Source organism: Diabrotica undecimpunctata, chromosome 3 (genome assembly GCF_040954645.1).
Source record: "Diabrotica undecimpunctata isolate CICGRU chromosome 3, icDiaUnde3, whole genome shotgun sequence".
Taxonomy (NCBI): domain Eukaryota; kingdom Metazoa; phylum Arthropoda; class Insecta; order Coleoptera; family Chrysomelidae; genus Diabrotica; species Diabrotica undecimpunctata.
The window spans coordinates 62,698,483-62,717,186 of NC_092805.1; the positions used below are offsets into that span (position 1 = coordinate 62,698,483).

Here is an 18,704-nt window from a genome sequence, read left to right on the forward strand (position 1 = left end):
AGCTTGGACAGCCAAAAAGAGTACTTCTTTGTCCTCTCTTTCGCTACATACACAAATAGTTTTGCTTGTATTCTAACCAATCAGCGTTGATTACTAGCGTTTATCGATTTTTCAGTATATATATATATATATATATATATATATATATATATATATATATATATATATATATATATATATATGTATATATGTATATATATGTATATATAAAACTAGTACGAAAAATTATAAAAGGATTAAAAAATTTGCAGATACTCTTTCGAACATGTATTTATAAAATTTTCATAATTTGTTTAAATTATTTTATTTTTCCATTCTGTTCTTTTTCTTCGCAGAAATTGCAATACTTCTTAAGCTTCTAGATCTTTCAAATAATGACGGGTCGGTGTAAATCGGCTCACTAGGGTCTTCAAAGAGTCCTTTGGATGTTGTATCTACAAATCCATGATTAAATTCATCTGAGTGATTAGTTGCATGAAAATTTGTGATAGAATTTAAAAATGGATTTCGCAATTTTGATGGTATCATTGAAATATTTGCCAAACCATGTTCTCGAATATTCTCTTTATAAGAAGAAATAGATTTACGTCTATCTAACATAGTATGATGTTCTATGTTTGCCCAATACCGCCGGTAGAATATTCCACAACATAAGCAAATAGTTAAAAGAACAGCTGATAGAAATATTACGGTGCCTATCATACCGTGGTAACTTGCAGTAGTCAGACAAACCTTTTCTTCCAGATTATCTGTACGTTGCGCCTCTTGTTGAAGTTCTTCTCTAGAGTCAAATACCTACAAAATTACATCCAATTAATAAATATTATACTAGTATACTACACTCGCGAGCAAAAAAATCGACTCAAAAGTAAAATAAGTTATATTTTTGGCTATGCTATTTGGCCAGTGTATATCCACATAAACCTATGTAAAATTAAAAGTAAAATATCGTGAACAGAAGTAATTTTTATTGTAATGACACCAATATTTATAAAGTTAGTAAGTAAAGAACATAACAAAGATAACTTAGTATTGTATGTGAGAAAACATGTTATGGATGAAAGTCAGAACTTTCAGAAAAGAACTTACATTCTCACCACGGTCTTAGATCGGGAATGAGCTTCTTCGTCCACCTTGCCTTTCCACTATCATTCGCCCAGTCTCTCTGCGACTCTACCATCGTTCTTTCTCTCTCATTCTCATCTATATTTCCATCCATCCTCCTCGCATACACCCTCGCTCGCTCTTTGCACAACAAAACGATAGGTATCACCGCTTTAATAACATGTAGAGCCTCATTTGAAACCGTCCTGTATACGCTAGATACCCTGAGGATCATTCGCTTTTGCGAAGTCTCCATCAGCTTAGCATATTTCTCAGTATTCAGTACACTACACCATACGGGGGCAGCGTAGGTTACCACCGACTGGAAAAATCCATTTAGCACGTTTCTTTTGGTGCTACCTGGGCCTCCAATGTTTTGCATCAGCCGTATGAATGCCTCCAGATTTCGGTGCGCCTTCTCTACCGTCTTTTGGATGTGTACTCCGAACCTTAGTCCTTCCGACAACCACCTCTCAGATATTTAATCGATTTAACCGGTGCAACCTCCACACTTTCCACTATAAAGTAAAGAGAGGATTTTTACCGGCTCCCTTTGAGAACTAACACCTCAGTTTTCTGAGGCGCTAGCTGTAGATCGTTCTCTCTGATCTACCTACTAATGAATGCATCCCCTTGGCATCTGTAGCCTCAACACCCCGTCGTACAAGATATTCCACAGGATGGGACCCAGTACTGAACCCTGCGGAACACCCTGCAACAAAGTGATGCTTGTATCTTTTTCTCTTATGGACCTGTTAGTAAAATTTCTGTCAATTACATTGACCAGGTACTCACTAACGCACAACTCTCTCAGCCTGGACATGGACTTTTCCCATGATGCCGTGTTAAACGCATTCTTGACGTAAAGCAGGATGAGAGCCATCCATTTCTTTGCATCCTGCGTAACCAAAGAGGGGACTTCTGTGACCGCATCTATAGTGGACTTTTTGGCCCTAAAATTAGCCGAAATCGCAAATCTTTCTCTTCACCTCTACCTTTCAGGATAAGGACAACCTTAGCTTCTTTTAACATTGTGGGAAAATGCTGTTGTTCAAACAATTTGTTTAGCAATCTCAGGAAAACCTGCGGGTATCTTAGTGTGGCGAGTCTTACTGTCTCCGGCGTGACTCCATCTATGCCAGGTGCATTTCGGATCTTTATCCGTCCAACAGCCTCGCCGAGTTCCAACTCAGTAAACTACGAAACCTCTCTTCTTACTCTCATGCAATTTGTCCTCAGATTTTTAAGCTGCTCGTTCCACCAGTATGCTTGTTTTCTTTTATACCTCTCATTTGATCTTACACAAGCCAACTCGTGTGCACCACTCAGACTCTTAATTAACTCACGCACATCCTCACATCCCGGACCAATCAAAGGTATGTGATTTTACTAATCACTGTTTTTGAACCCCCAAAAATTTTACCCACAAGGTATGTTAGTTTACAATAGTGAGGTGAAAATTTATTTTGGGCGAGACTTACACTATAGCCGTTCGTGGAAATTAATTTCATTGATATTATTTTTTATGTTTTTAGAAGAGTAATACTCATTTCAGTGTCCCTTCTATATTACGTGTGGGTGCAATGGCACCTTCGGTACGGTAAACACGCCAATGATAAATACGCAGTATTTACGAGTAATACATGTGGAGGACAGTCTTCAAAACCTAGAGAACATAGATTTTTAGGAAATAAATAACCATGTATGTGTTTTAAAAGATGCTGTAGGAAGATCTTATAGTAAACAAAATAAATTATCTTATAAAAGTCAACAGACAAACAAACTTATTGAAAAACAAAGACGAATCGAACAGGAAGATACAGCACACAATAAATAAACAAGCAAAGAAATATTAACAGATATATGAAAATATGTAAGAAAAAATAATACAGAAGTTTCAGGATAGAACAGAATAAAAGTTTAAAAATATTGAAAATAACTCTAGCAGAAGGAATAGAAGCTATTTATAAAATTTCGTGATTTAGATGGTACAGTATTATCATGTTGTTGAATAATATAGATGCTTATTCGTTGGTGCTATACAGAAAGCATGTCACCACTAACAATGATGTAATAAATATTCCAATAGTTTGAAATCAGGGCTCAGAAGATATACCATAAATTACATAAACCTTAAATGGGATTAAGAGAAAGAAAAAGAAGAGAGCCCAAGGAGAAGATCAAATGATAAGGAGTATTAAAATAGAAGGAAAAATAATTTACACTCTCAAAGTCCTATTTAATAGATGTTTATAAACTGAAAGAATTCCAACGTCATGGAAATAATACAATTATGGCAATCACGTATAAAAATAGTTACCTCACTGATTTAAAAAAAAAATCAGTGTCCGATCAGTTTTGTCACTCTGATTACAAACGATTCACATAGATACTAATAAGACAATAAACTCCCAAACTAGATTTCTATTAACCTAAAGAGTAAGTAGGTTTAAGGCCCGGTTATGGCACCTACTAATTATTTACGTTACTAAAGCTTTTGACTTACTAAACCAAAATAAAATAATTGCTGCACTAGCTAATTTTACACAGCTAAGCAACATTAATTAAAATTATGTATATATGTACTACAGTTCGTATGAAACTTCACATTAATATATCAACATTTGAAATATAAGTCAAAACATCATCATCCTCATCATTAGACAGCCTCTATTTGCTCCCATAGTCGGACATAGGCCCCTCCCAAAGTTTTTCCATTTATTTCCCTTTCAGGGACGTATTTATGGGGGGGGTTTAGGGGGTTCAAACCCCCTCCTTGCAGTCCATGCAAAACTATTACTTTTAATCCAATATTACATGTATAAAAAATAAAAATAAATTAATGAGTCAGCGCACGGATGCTGTCGGTCCGCAGTAGCAGCGTAGATACAGATAAACTAATACCTATTAGAATTAGAACGCTATTAGTAGTTATATCACCGTACACCTATTCCAAATAGTAGGTTCACTCTTTTGATCTCGGCTCTTGCCGAAAGATTTTTTGCCGGTAGTCATAAATGATATTGAACGCTCCGCAAATACATTGAACGGTGCCTGAACGATAGAAATTTAGAGAGGACTGACCGGTGAGAATTTGGTAGGTACGGGGCGTGAGACGACGGGGGCAGGTAAACCGGCGCTAAATCGAGAGTGACCCAACTTATTTTATCACTGAACGGTGGTTATATATGAGTCGCAGTCTAGTGCTGTCTGTCTAGTGCCAGTCTTGTTTGTCGGCCGGCCGGTGCATATGTGGATTTGTGTATTGTTTTCTTTATTTTGTTGCTATCGTACAAGTACAAATCCAGTAAACTGTTGTATTTGTCGAAATTTTTGTGGTGTTTGTGTAAGTATCTACAGTGTCGTTACGTATATATAGATAATATAATAATTATTATTTGGATATTGCTTAATATTAATGTTTTAGTGAAAGAAGTATGAAACGAACTTTACAGCAGTCGCTTTTGGGATTTTTTCCAAAGAAGGGGAAAACTAATGATGAACCGAATCCTCAAAACGATAAAATCCTAACTACGCCGAGTATGGATATTAGTACAGATGGGGATGCTCCAACTCCCTCCACCTCAGATAGAAACAGAGAACCAAGCAATGGTAAGTTACTTTAATTTTAATCTCTCACCATTTTAAAGCATTTTTTTTAGCTGGTCTGGATTCTGGTATGGACTACGATTTTGGTAAATATTTATCAAATAATCCAAAAAATGACGAAGAAAAATTAACAGTTTTAAAAGAAACTTGGACCCCTCCAGAGACTTTTAAGTTCCCCGTCTGTGGTAAAAGAAAACTTTGTTTTCAACGTCATTGGACCCAAAAGAATCCATGGTTAGTATATTCAAATATGTTACAAGGATCATTATGCAAAATGTGCGTTTTATTTGGACAGACCGAAGGTGGTCGCGGTGATCAAAAACTTGGAAGTTTTGTCACAAAACCATTTAATAACTGGAAAAAAGCTCTGGAAAAAATGGAACATCATCAAAATACAAATTATCATAAATATGCTGTTGAACGGGCAAGAAATTTTGTAAGCGTTATGGAAGGTCAAACTCGTGATATTACAGAGTCGTTTAATGAAGAAAATAAAAAAATTGCCCGAGAAAATAGAGAGAGGCTATGTGCCATAGTGGACACAATCTTATTTTGCGGACGGCAGGAATTGCCTTTGAGAGGAAATCAAGACTCTGGTGAAATCGGTATTATAGATCCTCTACATAATGACGGTAATTTTCGTGCACTACTTCGTTTTCGTGCGCAAGCTGGTGATGAAGTACTTAAAAATCACCTTATTTCTCAAAGCAATCATTCTCGGGCTATGTACACATCGTCCGTCATTCAAAATGAAATTATTGATTTGTGTGGAAATGCTGTTCAGGAGCAAATAATAAATAGAGTGAAACAATCAGGTTTCTTTGCTGTACTTGCTGACGAAACTCAAGACATTTCGCGTCACCAACAACTCTCACTTTGCCTTCGGTATGTAGACTGCTCTTCTGGAAAGGCACTTATTCGAGAGAATTTCATTGAATTTATACACGTTGATGAAGTAACAGGATTAGCTCTAGCTACGACAATCATCGATAAACTTAAGTCGTTTGGATTAGATTTGGAGAATTTAGTTGGCCAGGGCTATGATGGTGCGGCTGTGATGAGCGGACGATTTAAAGGAGTAAGAACAATAATCATGGACAAATATCCTCGAGCACTATTCGTACACTGTGTGGCGCACACATTAAACTTAGTTTTGGGTCATTCATGCGAGATCCCTGCAATACGAAACTGCATCGGAACTATTAAAAGTATAATTAACTTCTTTCGGCAATCTGCACTCCGGGATGGACTTTTAAAAAGAACTGCGGACGAGATTGAAGCACCTCATTCAACGCTTATCTCGCTTTGTGAGACACGCTGGACAGAAAAACATACAGCCGTCGAAAGATTTGCTGAGATGTTTCCTGTAGTAAATTCCGTGCTTCAAGAACTTCAAGAATCTGGAAGGAAAATTGCAACCCAAGCTTACCAGTTACAAGTCGCAATGGAAAACAGTCAATTTATAGTTTCACTAACTATTTTAAGGAAGGTTTTCTCCTATACGTCAAGCTTAAACCGAACCCTACAAAAAGTCAATGTAGATTTAACCGACTCTTGCAGTTACGTAAAAACAATAAAAACCACTTTACAGAACCTTCGTAACGAACGTGAATTCTCAAATCTTTTTGAGGAAGCAAAAAAATTAATTTCAGCAGATATAACTGTTCCAAGAGTAAGTAGGAGACAATTGAACCGCAATAATATACCAGGGGACACTGCTGAAGTTTACTATCGGCGAAATATATTTTATCCATTTATACAACATGTAGTGACCGAGCTTGATGCTCGCTTTAAACCTCACGAAGAAGCAATTTCAGGAATTCAGTTGCTTCTACCAGATCGCACCCAAAATACTGAGAGAGCAAAGAAATGTATAGCAGGAATCGGAGAAATATTTCTCAGGGAAGTTGAAATAAAACATTTAGTAAGTGAGTATGAGCTTTGGCACAACCACTGGTGCAATCAAGAACAGCCGTCTACTGCACTAGAAGCTATGGACCGATGTGATGAAATTTTTTTTCCAACGGTTAGGAAACTTCTTCAAATTTTAGCAACACTTCCAGTATCTACTGCCACACCTGAACGTAGGTACTTTTTCATCACTTAAACGGTTAAAAACTTATCTTAGAAATAGAATGGGAGACGAGAGGCTTACAGGATTAGCTCTCATGAGTATTCATCGGAATGTGACAATAGGTCTAAATTCCTCAGAAATTGTAAATAAGTTAGCTGAAAGAAGGAAGAGAATGAATTTAATTTTGTAAAACGGTATTTTAAGTTTTAATAAAATTTTTAGAAATTTGTTTTTATTACTTTTTTCAAAGGTATTTCAAAACCAAGCCCCGGTTTTACTTAATATGGAAATTAGGATCCCCCCCCATTAAAAAACTATAAATACGTCCCTGTTCCCTTTTATGCTGTTGTAACTCAATTCGTCGAGATTTTACTGATGTCATCTGAAAAACGTGGAGAAGTCTGCCTTGGCTGTGTTTATCACTCCTTGGCATCCATTTCTCAATTTTTCTTGTCTATTTTATATCTCGCAATCATACTACATGTCCTGCGCATCTCCATTTAAGCTTTGTAGTGCGTTTGAGAACATCGTCTGCGTTTGACTTTCTACGTATCTCCTCGTTTCTTACACTGTCTCTCAGTGTTAGGCCATACATTGAGCGTTCCACTTTCTCTGGGTTGTTTCTAACTGTTTTTTTTAAATGTTTAAATGTTTCTAAATGTGTTTTTGTTAAGAGTAAGAGTTTCCGCTTCGTATGTAAGGATTGGTAAGACACACTGGTTGAACGGTTTTCTTTTGATACTGATGGACACTGTCGATTTAAAAATGTTTATTAATTCTCCGTATACCATAGCTTGGGAATATTTTTCTCTGTAAGTCACATGTCTCATTATCTCCTGTGATTTTCACTTCATGTCCCAAATATGTAAATTTGTGAGTAAGTTCAATTTACTTTTGCCCAACTTGATGTGATCGCTGAGTACTAGGTTGGCTAATATTTTGCTTTTGTTTTTCCTAATTTGCAATTCCACTTTTACTATTGCTGCTACAAAGCTGTTCCAGCGTGTTTTTAGCTTCTTTTCAGTCATATGTCATTATCCGCAAAAAATAAATAAAAAATTAAGAAAATGAGTAGGAATAAATCCGAAGATTTCTTACTTGGTGAAACTAAATTCATTCAAATTCATTGATAAGGGGGAATCTATAATTTGCATTCCACAACCTGTCCTGTGTCCTGTGGCATGTGTGGCAAATATTCTTCGTCAATTAGTTTCTAATACTTCTTACATGAATAAATGAACAAAGCAGAAATACTTTTGAGATTTGATTTCAATACAGAGCCTCTGCCATCCGCTTATACGTATTTTGGTTTTCTTATGTCTTATCAGAGCGATATATGCAGATGCTTCTGTATCAGTTAGGCATAACAGGACTAGCTGAGGAAGGCAATTAAAGGGCAAAAGGGCTTCTGTAATGAATTCTAAAAGGTTTCAGATATAAGACTTTCAGGGCTAATCTGCAGCAGCAACTATCATTCATTCCAAAATGATTGCAAATATCATTTTCCGTAGAGAGTACTTTCGAGTGGCTATGGTTAGATGTAGCGTAGAAAGGGGACTGAGGGTATCCAGATGTCCCAGGTGCTGGTAATATAACTACACCCAAGACAACTGCAAGGGGCCGGACAGAAGTGGGTCTGGCTTTGCCTGCGGAGGAACTGGCCATAAATCGAGAAATTGTAAATTTCTGGCCAAGTGCATTTTGTGAAACAAACAACATAGGTGTGGTCTCAATAACTGCCCAAGTTTAGGGAAGCTTTCTAGGTATCTAGAAAAAACGGCGGATAACTATAATAGAGCCTATCTATGGAGGTGGCGGATACAAGAATGCCGCTCACTTCTGTACATGAAAAATATGAAACATTCTCCCCACCAATTATGCTGTTGTAACTAGTTTCAATCAGCTTTTCCTTAGTTCCGACGATAAAATAAGACTAAGGTAAAACTTTGTAATGGCTACAAGCGGAACAAAAAGTCTAAAAACACTCCAAGTAAACATCGGGAGGGCCAAAATGGCATACTAACTTATATATACGAAAGCCTTCGAGATTGGAGCAGATCTGTACTCCTTGTCCCAGAACCAAATAAAAACCACACAAAGAAATAAGTCTGGATAGCCGACAAAAACGCTGACGAAACCATATACCTAATAAACAAAAAATTAACAAGATCATAAAAGAGGGGTACGTATTGGTAAAAATAGGAAGCTGCACTTTTATTGCATGTTGCTTTTCACCTAACATCAGCCTGATATGCTATCAACAATAGCAAACTTTATACTAGCAGGTATCGTAAAGGCCAAATCTATCATATGGTGGTCTCCAAGAAACGACGACGGGGGAGAAATCTGCAACGACTGTAACAAAGTAACCTTTAATAGAAAGCAATTTATGACCGAGATAAGAAGCATACAAGAAGAAGATACTACCTATTTGAAAGAATTAAGAAAAAGAATTAAATCACACATTGCAAGTAACAACTACGAGAATCTTACTTATATAGTTCTGTACTGGTAAGACAGTTTCTGACGAGATTCAGAGTAAGAGAGCCGAATGTCCGAGATAAATGGCACAAATATATAACCTTACTATTCATCGAAAGCTATAAGCACTCAAAAAAAGAATTAAGCAGAGAAATTAAACGGACAAAGTGAGTCTCCTTAAAAAATGTATACTTAGCACTAGAAGATGATGTATAAAAACGTTAAGGAGAGAGACCTCATACAGCCTTTATACAAAAAAAAAGAAATAGGTAGAAATAATAAAATATTATTTTGTATTAAGCCCTCCCAACATTTCGCCCAAATCCACGTAAATGTTCCATCCTACGACTTTTGGGCTGAGTAAATAGCAATAGTAACCAAAACTATAAAATGCGGAAAAGCAGCTGGTCTGGATAGTGTTCTACAGAGGCAATAAGACCATCATAGAGAAAAATTCTGAGATGATCAGGAGGAGTTTTAGCGGATTCATCCAGAAGCAAGAGTTTCTCGCAGAGATTAAACAGTATTAAAAAACGCCTTTAATTCGGTCAGTTAGACAACGCTAGAGCATCTGTTTATCAGATAAAGAGATACCTCAACGAAAGGTACGTTTAAGTGGCAAAACCAAAAAACCTAAAATCGTTAATAGGCGAAACACAAGGATCCGTACTGGGACCAACGCTTAAAATGTTTTACACAATAATATACCAGAAATTAACTCTATTTATCCAATCTTATAATAACTGGAAGCTAGATTTCTTAGTAAACAGAAGCTGCAAAAAGTTGATACCAGAAAACATCCAGACATAACTTTTGAAATAGGTTATACAATAATGGAACCAACAAATTGTTCCAAGTACTTGGGCATACACCTAGGTTTGAGTTTAAAATACACAAAACATCTAATTTAAGAAGTTTTAAACGCAGAGGAGTATTCATGAAGATAATGCCCAACATCCGTTGACCAAGGACCACAAAAGAAGGATGCACCTATAGGTAGAACATTCTCCCCTTCTATATGGCATTAAGCTCCGAGAATGGCCAAATTTACCGATATGCGTACAAAAGGTCAAGGAAGCCTCTTTTAAAGGCTACGAGAACGTACAGGAACACTTCAATAAATGCCCCACAAGTTATAACAGGTATCCTTCATATTTATCTCCTAGCCAAAGAGCGAGATAATAAAGAAAATTAACACTTACCGAAGACTATGTCCAGAGTAAGATTACAGATGCTCCAATTGTGGCAAATTGAAATGGAGGCATAAGCCACGAAACCTCGAAATGTACCAAAATGATGATCACTCATGTGGTAACGTGATCTATATGTAGGTTTAGAAGGTTGAATAATTTTTATAAGTATTTATTTTCTACCGGCCATGGTTCCTTTAGATCGTACACATACGATATAAAACAGATCGCCGATGATATTTGCATAGACTGCGGTGTGCGAGATAATGCAGAATATTGCATTTTTCACAGTGTTCCGTTCCACAGAGAACGGAACACTTAAACATTGAGGCTAGGAGAGATTTCCGTACAAAATTTTATGAGAAAAGCTATGCAGAACAAAGATACATTTGATTTTACAGTCGGCCTAATAACGGAAATCACTAAAAATATTGAGATGCTAGAAAGAGCTAAACAGGAATGGGGTGGATAGTTTTACTAAAATTTAATTTTAGTAAAATTTATATAGTACGTCCATTCTTCATGTCCTATCCTTTCATATATTTATACACTTTCTTCTCATTTTTACATTTGTTTTACATTAATTTTTTTACATTTCATATATTTTTTAATTACGTACAAGTAGGTGGTAATAGACAGCGTCGATGAACTCAAAGTTTCATTCGCCATGGACTCGTTCACCGAGTACATTAGATGAAGGGACATTCATTGGCAGAACATTCGTTAAGGGAATGAGCGAGGATGAACTCTTTCACATTAAATCCAACACATGCTAGGGGCCATCCCTAGTATGGTCTTTAAGAAGATTTACTACCCCCTCAAAAAAAAAGGTTAATCAGTGAATGTTACAGACCGTATATTGATGATAATTTCTAATTCCTCTAAGTAATTTTTTTTAATGCATTCGTTTAATTTTATTTTCTGGTCTGCAACCATAGTTATCAGATCTATATTATATTATTTGTATGCGTTCATATACTTTGCTTTTAAGCTAGAAATATAACGAAAATTATTACGTACTATCTTACCTGTTACCTCTACTTATGCAAATTTTAACTTGTATATACTTTTTGGTATTTGGGATTTGTCATACTGTAATATAATGGTAATATAGTAAACTTTTGGATAAAGCTTGGATAATATAAAAACAATAATATTACAAATAAAGACTACAGAATAAAATTAGCTCATTTATAGTTATATTTAAATACATACCTCAATCATTTCACGTACAAATTCTCCATCTTCGTTGGTTTTTCTTAAGTTGTTATTATTATCGTCCAATGTGTCTTGTAAAATATAATCTGTTGATTTTAGTTTATCGCTATTATTTATTTGGTTTGTAAGTTCTGTTGATATATTTGAATTAAACGGCAAACTTTCATTTATTTGACTAGTGATGTTTTCCTCCGTGAAAGCACTAACATCTCGTCTTTTTCTGCCAAATGAAGGTTCTGTGCGTCCTATTCCAACTTGACAGTAGGCTGGTTGGCATTCTTCTCTACAAGTCCGTACGGTAGCTTCAAATACCAGAAAATTGGACTCAGGTATTTTAAAAGCATTAAATCTAGCTTCAAGGCTATCACTGTTTCTACCTTTGTCTAATTCAGGAAAGACATAACTATCTACGGGACATCTGTGAAAAGAAACGATTTTAAGCATCACTTGCTAAATAAAACAATAAAATATTAATTATTATTTGGACCAAAATCAATTCTACCGAGAAATAAATGGTGCCGCAATGGACTCCCCACTCTCCCAGTAATTGTCAATATCTTTATGAAAGACTTCGAGACCCGAGTATTATCCACACCAATGCTCAAACCCACATGTTAGCTACGAAATATTGACGATACATTCGTCATTTGGCCCCACATTCAAGGCAGGGATGCTTTGGTATTCAAACCCATCTGAACTGTATACATCCTAGTATCCAGTTCACGATTAAGATGGAAACTGATTCATCCCTACCGTTTTTCGACGTTCTCATAAAGAAAAATCAATTCCAATGGTTCAATTAGTATGTTTACTGAAAACCCATCAATACCAACCCCTACTTGCATGCCAACTCTGATCACCCACTTTTAAAGTTAATTCAGTCATTAATACACTTTTCTCCAGATTAATGATGCAAGTAAATCTGCGTATAGGTAAATTAAATCCATATATAATAGGTACTTACCCAAATCGATCAATAAGTTGAACTGATCTTCCTGTATATGGATCTCTGGCTATGACATTCGTAGCAAAAATATCTGGCACCGAACCATAGTTATCTTGAGCCTCTAATCTGAACGTCAGGGGATCACCCACAGCGATTGTTGTTGTAGGCCGACCTTGGTACAAAATCATTAAACGAACTTTTGAACCAAGAGTATTTTCAGCAGGTAAGTATTCAATTGGTATCGGGCTACCAGAGCTAAAACGAAAAATTCTTATATTTTGCAAATCCATTTTTTAATAACACTTAGTATAATTTATTGACATAGGTAGACATATTGACAATACATTTATTTTGTATATTATATTTTATATTGTCTATACTATTGTCTATCTAAATATCTATACATTAATTATTATATATTACTTGAATGTTAACCGATTTTATAATTTTGTGCGCCATTAATTTTATTAATCTTATTGTTAATAATTAGTCAAAAAAATATGTAAAAGATGTGTACCTACCCAGCACCGATGAAACCCGAAGATACAATTGCTTCTCCAGGACCTTTAAATAGACATGTTAAATTAAATCTCTTATCCTTTCTCGTCTGAACAAAATCGCTAAATTGAACCACTACAATGTTAGTCATTATGTCTCCGTATCTTTGGGTTCCGCATTCCGGAAATCCTTGAGCTGCACTTATGCGAAGTACATTTAACGTTCCTCCATTTCCGCGAAAAAAACACCGATCGTAGTTTCCATATGTATAAATTTTGCCATAAAAACCTGCAGGTGTCTTTAATGTAAATTCCATTCCATCTTCATTACAAACCTGACTTACTGTAAAGATTAAAATTGATAAATTGATAAATAGGTAATTATATATATATATATATATATATATATATATATATATATATATATATATATATATATATATATATATATATATATATATATATATATATATATATATATATATCGAGAAAAGGAGTACGACCGTCAATCCAATATAAACTAAGGTACACTCGAAGAGTGGTGGGTTTTTCGGTCAAAGTGGAGAAATAAAAGACAAAGAAGATGGCTACTTCATCTATTTATTGAAGACGTTTCGCTTTCTGCTCAGAAAGCATCATCAGTTCATCTAAAAAGAACAATATGAAACCAAACATCCATAGAGAAGTTATAACCAAAGTGTGTTACCTTACAAAGACATGTAGCAGTCAGTGATGTTAAAAATATGAAAAAGCTTACAAAGCTGGACATTCAGAGTTAACGTTGTATATAACAATTAATTGAAACTAGGTAAAGTTTGCAATTTGACAAAATTAGCACAGCAAAAGAACATGTGATAAAAATACATGTATATATAAAAAAAAATTTTATAAAAACTTAGTAAAAAACATTAAGGTTTATTTTAAAGTGTAAAGAACTAGAAAGATCATTAGATTGCACTTCCAACAAATTTATTTAAAAAATTATATTTTAATTTTAACTTTAGGTAACATTATAAGTTATTAAGATTAATAGTAATAAAGATAAAATGAAGTTACCAGTCTTTAGCTTACTGAGGCTCGTTGGTAACAGAATTTAAAGGTTTGACACCCACGCACAACAACGTGAGTAGAAATGGCCTTGAAGTCACAATGACATAAATAGCAAGGCAAGCTACCAACCTCTATGTATTAAGGCGGTATATTCAAAGAATGTGATAAATTTGGTTGACAACTTGTCGTTAAAAAACCAAGCAGTGAAAGGAAAAGGTGGTTAAGATCACCATTTAACCCTACAGTGATTGATCTATCAACAAAGAACAAAGCAAGAGAAGTCAATCCAATATATCATATATTATAATATTATGACGTCACTAGTTAGCCAGCTAACAGGTGAAGATTAATAAAAATTTCCACAGTCCAAAGGTTCAAACATTAAGGACCGCAATGAAAAGGATTCTATGAATCAGATTCAATTTAAAATTTTATCAAACAAGTGCATCAAAAAGAACAATTACTTAATTATGTAAAAGTGATATTGACAAATATTAATAAAAAGTAAGTTGATAAATCTTAATTAAAGAAGGAATAATTTATTTATATTTTATTTTTATTTTTATTTAAATTTATTATAAAAAAATGTGATAAAGAAAACCCCAAAATGGGACAAAGTTTAAGTAAACAACATATCAAGCCTAATTCTGTAAAATTAATGCATGATAAATTTGGCTCAAATTACTAATGTCCGTTCTCTTATTAAGAGTATTAGGATGTTTTAATATTGCACACATTTCTAAAAACTGTCTTTTAACGAGATTGAGTTCAGTGCCAAGAATTTTAACTTCATTAAAGTTTACTTCATGCTTAGTGTTAATGGCATGTTGGGCAAGAGCACAAGTATGCTTAGATAAATTGATATCACTGCGGTGTGTCGTAAGACGCCCTCTCAGTGATCTCCCAGTCTGACCGATGTAACATGAGTCACACTCAGCACAAGGTATATGATATATTACATTCACTTGTTCCAGAAGGGACAGAGGTATTTTAGTTTTAGAGAACAAATTCCTGACAGTCTTAGCATTCTTAATAGCAATTTTAACAGGTACGTTATTATGTTTGTACAGTTTAACGAGTTTCTCAGTAACTTGAGGAAAATAAGGTAAAGAGGAGTTATGGGTAGTTGGATTCCCAAGTACAGTATTAGGCAGAACAGTGTTATTAATTGAATTATTTGATATCATTCTAAGTTGGTCACCATTGGGTATATCATTTAAAGAAGAACCATAGCTTTGAGCGAAAAGGTATTTATTAATAAGGGAGGATGGATAGGAATTCTCAATCAGAATATTTTTAAGTAATTGAAAGGATTCCCTTCGATTAATCGGATGTATCAGTCTATTTAGCCTGCAGCTTAAAGCTTTAATAAGGTTTAATTTATATTTGAAGGGATGACAAGAATGGTAGTTGAGAAACCTATTAGAGGCCATTGGTTTCCTGTACCAACTTGTAGTAAGGGTGTTATCTCCCATTCTAATGACACGCATGTCTAAGAAGGGAATACTATTTGTGTTGGAGTCCTCAAGTTCAACAGTGAACTGTAAATGAGGATCAAACTCATTGAATAAAGACAAGGTGGCCTGAATCTTGTCTGGAGGTAAGGCTAGTAATAAGTCATCAACATACCGTTTAATAAAAGGGATTTGGAAATCTAAAAGACCCAGACGGTCAGATACTAAATCATCCAGTACATAATTAACTAGGATGGGAGAGATTGAGGAACCCATAGGTGTCCCAAAAATTTGAAGGTAATATTTGTCGTTGAAGACCAAAAAATTAGTGTCAAATATTAATTGTAAAAGTTCTGCAAAAACATCCCAGGATACAGGACAGTTTGGTTGGATGGAGTTCCAGTGATTTCTTAGGGAGGTAATAACGCTCGAAAGAGGTAAATTAGTGAAAAGAGATACCACATCAAAACTCACTAAAATGTAGCCTTGTGGAAGTTCAAAATTATTAATAAATTCACTAAAGTGAAAAGAATCAACAATATTAAAGTTGTTATTATAATTATAAGATTTAGATAAGATGTCAGTTAAAAATTTTGCAATATTAGTATTTGGTGAATTAATGGAGGAAACAATTGGCCTCATGCTCAATGTGGGCTTATGTATTTTAGGTAGACAATAAAATCTGGGAGCATATCCATCATAATTATGTAAAAATTTTGCAAGTGGTTGATCTATGATCTTAATATTTTTTAAGTGTGTAATGAATTTATTTATTTTATTTGTAAATTTAGAGCAAGGGTTGGAAGAGAGAGGTTGATAGTATCTATCATCATCTAACAACGATTGGCTAAGATTAAGATATTGATCTCTATCCATGAGGACAGTAGCATTCCCTTTATCACTAGTAAGGACGAGAAGATTAGGGTGAGTTTTTAAAAACGATACCGTCTCCCTGTAAATCTTATCTAACTCCGATATGGGTTGTCTAGGGCGATTAGAAAAGTTCAACAGAATATTATTGGAAGAAGACCTAAGAGATAAAAGGTCAGAATTGTCAGCATGTGACAAAATATTTTCCACATCTGCTAAAATTCTACTAACAGAATAATCTCTGAAAGTTGGCTGTAAGCCAAATTTGGAGCCCAAGCCCCATATATTTATATATATATATATATATATATATATATATATATATATATATATATATATATATATATATATATATCCATATATGTATATTTATATTCTGGTTTATTAATGTTTTTTCACTTACCGTCCAAACAATCATCTTCTGTCTTGGCTGTTCTTTCGAAGTAATTATAATTATCCTTTTTGTCGAGGTATGGTACATTATCTAGCTCCATATCTCTGCTATCTCGATCGCTTAACTCACAATTGCTCCTTTTGATGTTATAGCCTTCATGCCTCTCTTCGGGTAGGATATCCCTTAAAGATTAGTGTTGGTTAGTAAAGTAAAGTTAACACATTCACAGAAGATCTGTAAAATTATTATTTTGATATTATATATCTTTTAAACTTTTTAAAGTTTTTGCGGTAATTGTAAGATTTTGGGCTTATGTTTTTTATTTATATTCTGCTAATTTTTCAAATATCTTTAGAAGGAGCGGTAAATATTGTCTTTATTCCTCTTATTTAAGAATTTTGTCGATTTTATCAGTGACATCTTTGATGTAAGGAAGAAAAGCTTTCGTATGATTAGGGTCTCAGTTTTTGAGTTGAGATTGAGTAGGAGATTGATGTCTGTAAATGCTCCTATTATGTGATTTTCGCGGTAACCGTTTTGGATGAGGGAGTGTTTTAAACTAGAGAGCTTAGCGGGCCTACTTGCATCATCGCACAGGCGTATTAATCTGAATAAAAGGGTATTAATGACCGAATTAATTTGTGAAGGTGGATGATGTGAGTTGGCATGCAAGTAACGATTGGTATTGGTTGGTTATCGATAAATAGAGTGTTGAAAATCTTGGAATTGGTTTTTCTTTATGATAACGTCGAGAAACGGTAGGGATAAATAAGTTTCCACCTGAATACTGCGATGTATACCATTCAGATGGTCTTGAAAAGGCACCAAAGCATTCCTGATGTTAATCAGTGTAGTAGTGTTTGAGGCTCGGAAGACTGAGACCTCGGAAGCCCCTTATATATATATATATATATATATATATTGTATATATATATATTTGTATATATATATATATATATTCGTATATATATATATATATATATATATATATATATATATATATATATATATATATATATATATATATATATAAGTAGATAGACTACCTGTGTCTGGGGCCATCCCCTAAATCGCATCCCCTAAAATCGCAACCCCCGGTTGCAAATGCCGAACGGCTTAACGTAGGATGACGTACGAGGGCTCGTTGGAAAGGGGATGAAAAATGGGGTTGAACGCAGTATGTGCCGTGCGCATCGGAGCATGCCAAAAGGTCATTACGTCATATCTTTGGTTCTATTGGTCCGATCGGGGCGTACGAGGGCTCGTTGGAACGGGGAGGAGACGGGGACACAAAAAACAAAGATGGCAGCATTGCCAAATGGGCGCTAGAACGTATCTTCGTTGCTATTGGCCTGATTTTGACGTATGAGGTGTCAAATGAAAGCGTAGGTGACACACAGAAGCCATGTCAACGATCAGTATGAACATTCTTCTTCTTCTTGTCCATACAGTGCCTAATAGAACGTGACATCCGACGTAGAACGCGACATTCGACGTAGAACGTGACATTTGACGTAGAACGTGAAATGCCACGTGACATTCGACGCAGGACGTGACATTCGACGTAGAACGTGACAGTTATGTGACATTCGACGCAGGACGTGACATTCGACGCAGAACGTGAAATGTCACGTGATATTCGACGTAGAACGTGACAGCTATGTGACATTCAACGCAGAACGTGACATCCGACGTAGAACGTGACATTCGACGCAGGACGTGACATTCGACGCAGAACGTGAAATGTCACGCGACATTCGATGTAGAACGTGACAGTTATGTGACATTCAACGCAGGACGTGACATTCGATGCAGAA

The 18,704-nt window shown here is 35.1% G+C and overlaps 1 protein-coding gene across 2 annotated transcripts in view; it reads right to left on the reverse strand.

Annotated features, from left to right (window-relative positions):
* Positions 1–252: 252 nt before the first annotated feature.
* The window catches only part of nompA (no mechanoreceptor potential A), a 132,447-nt gene continuing 113,995 nt past the window's right edge, over positions 253–18,704 (reverse strand). For both annotated transcript variants that reach the window (XM_072525998.1, XM_072525999.1), the window contains 5 exons: positions 16,897–17,069; positions 13,144–13,462; positions 12,641–12,877; positions 11,674–12,094; positions 253–795 (listed from right to left, as the gene is read on the reverse strand). In XM_072525998.1, coding sequence (XP_072382099.1) covers positions 304–795; positions 11,674–12,094; positions 12,641–12,877; positions 13,144–13,462; positions 16,897–17,069 — 1,642 coding nt within the window. In that variant the 3' untranslated portion in view covers positions 253–303. The remainder of the gene's footprint in view (positions 796–11,673; positions 12,095–12,640; positions 12,878–13,143; positions 13,463–16,896; positions 17,070–18,704) is intronic.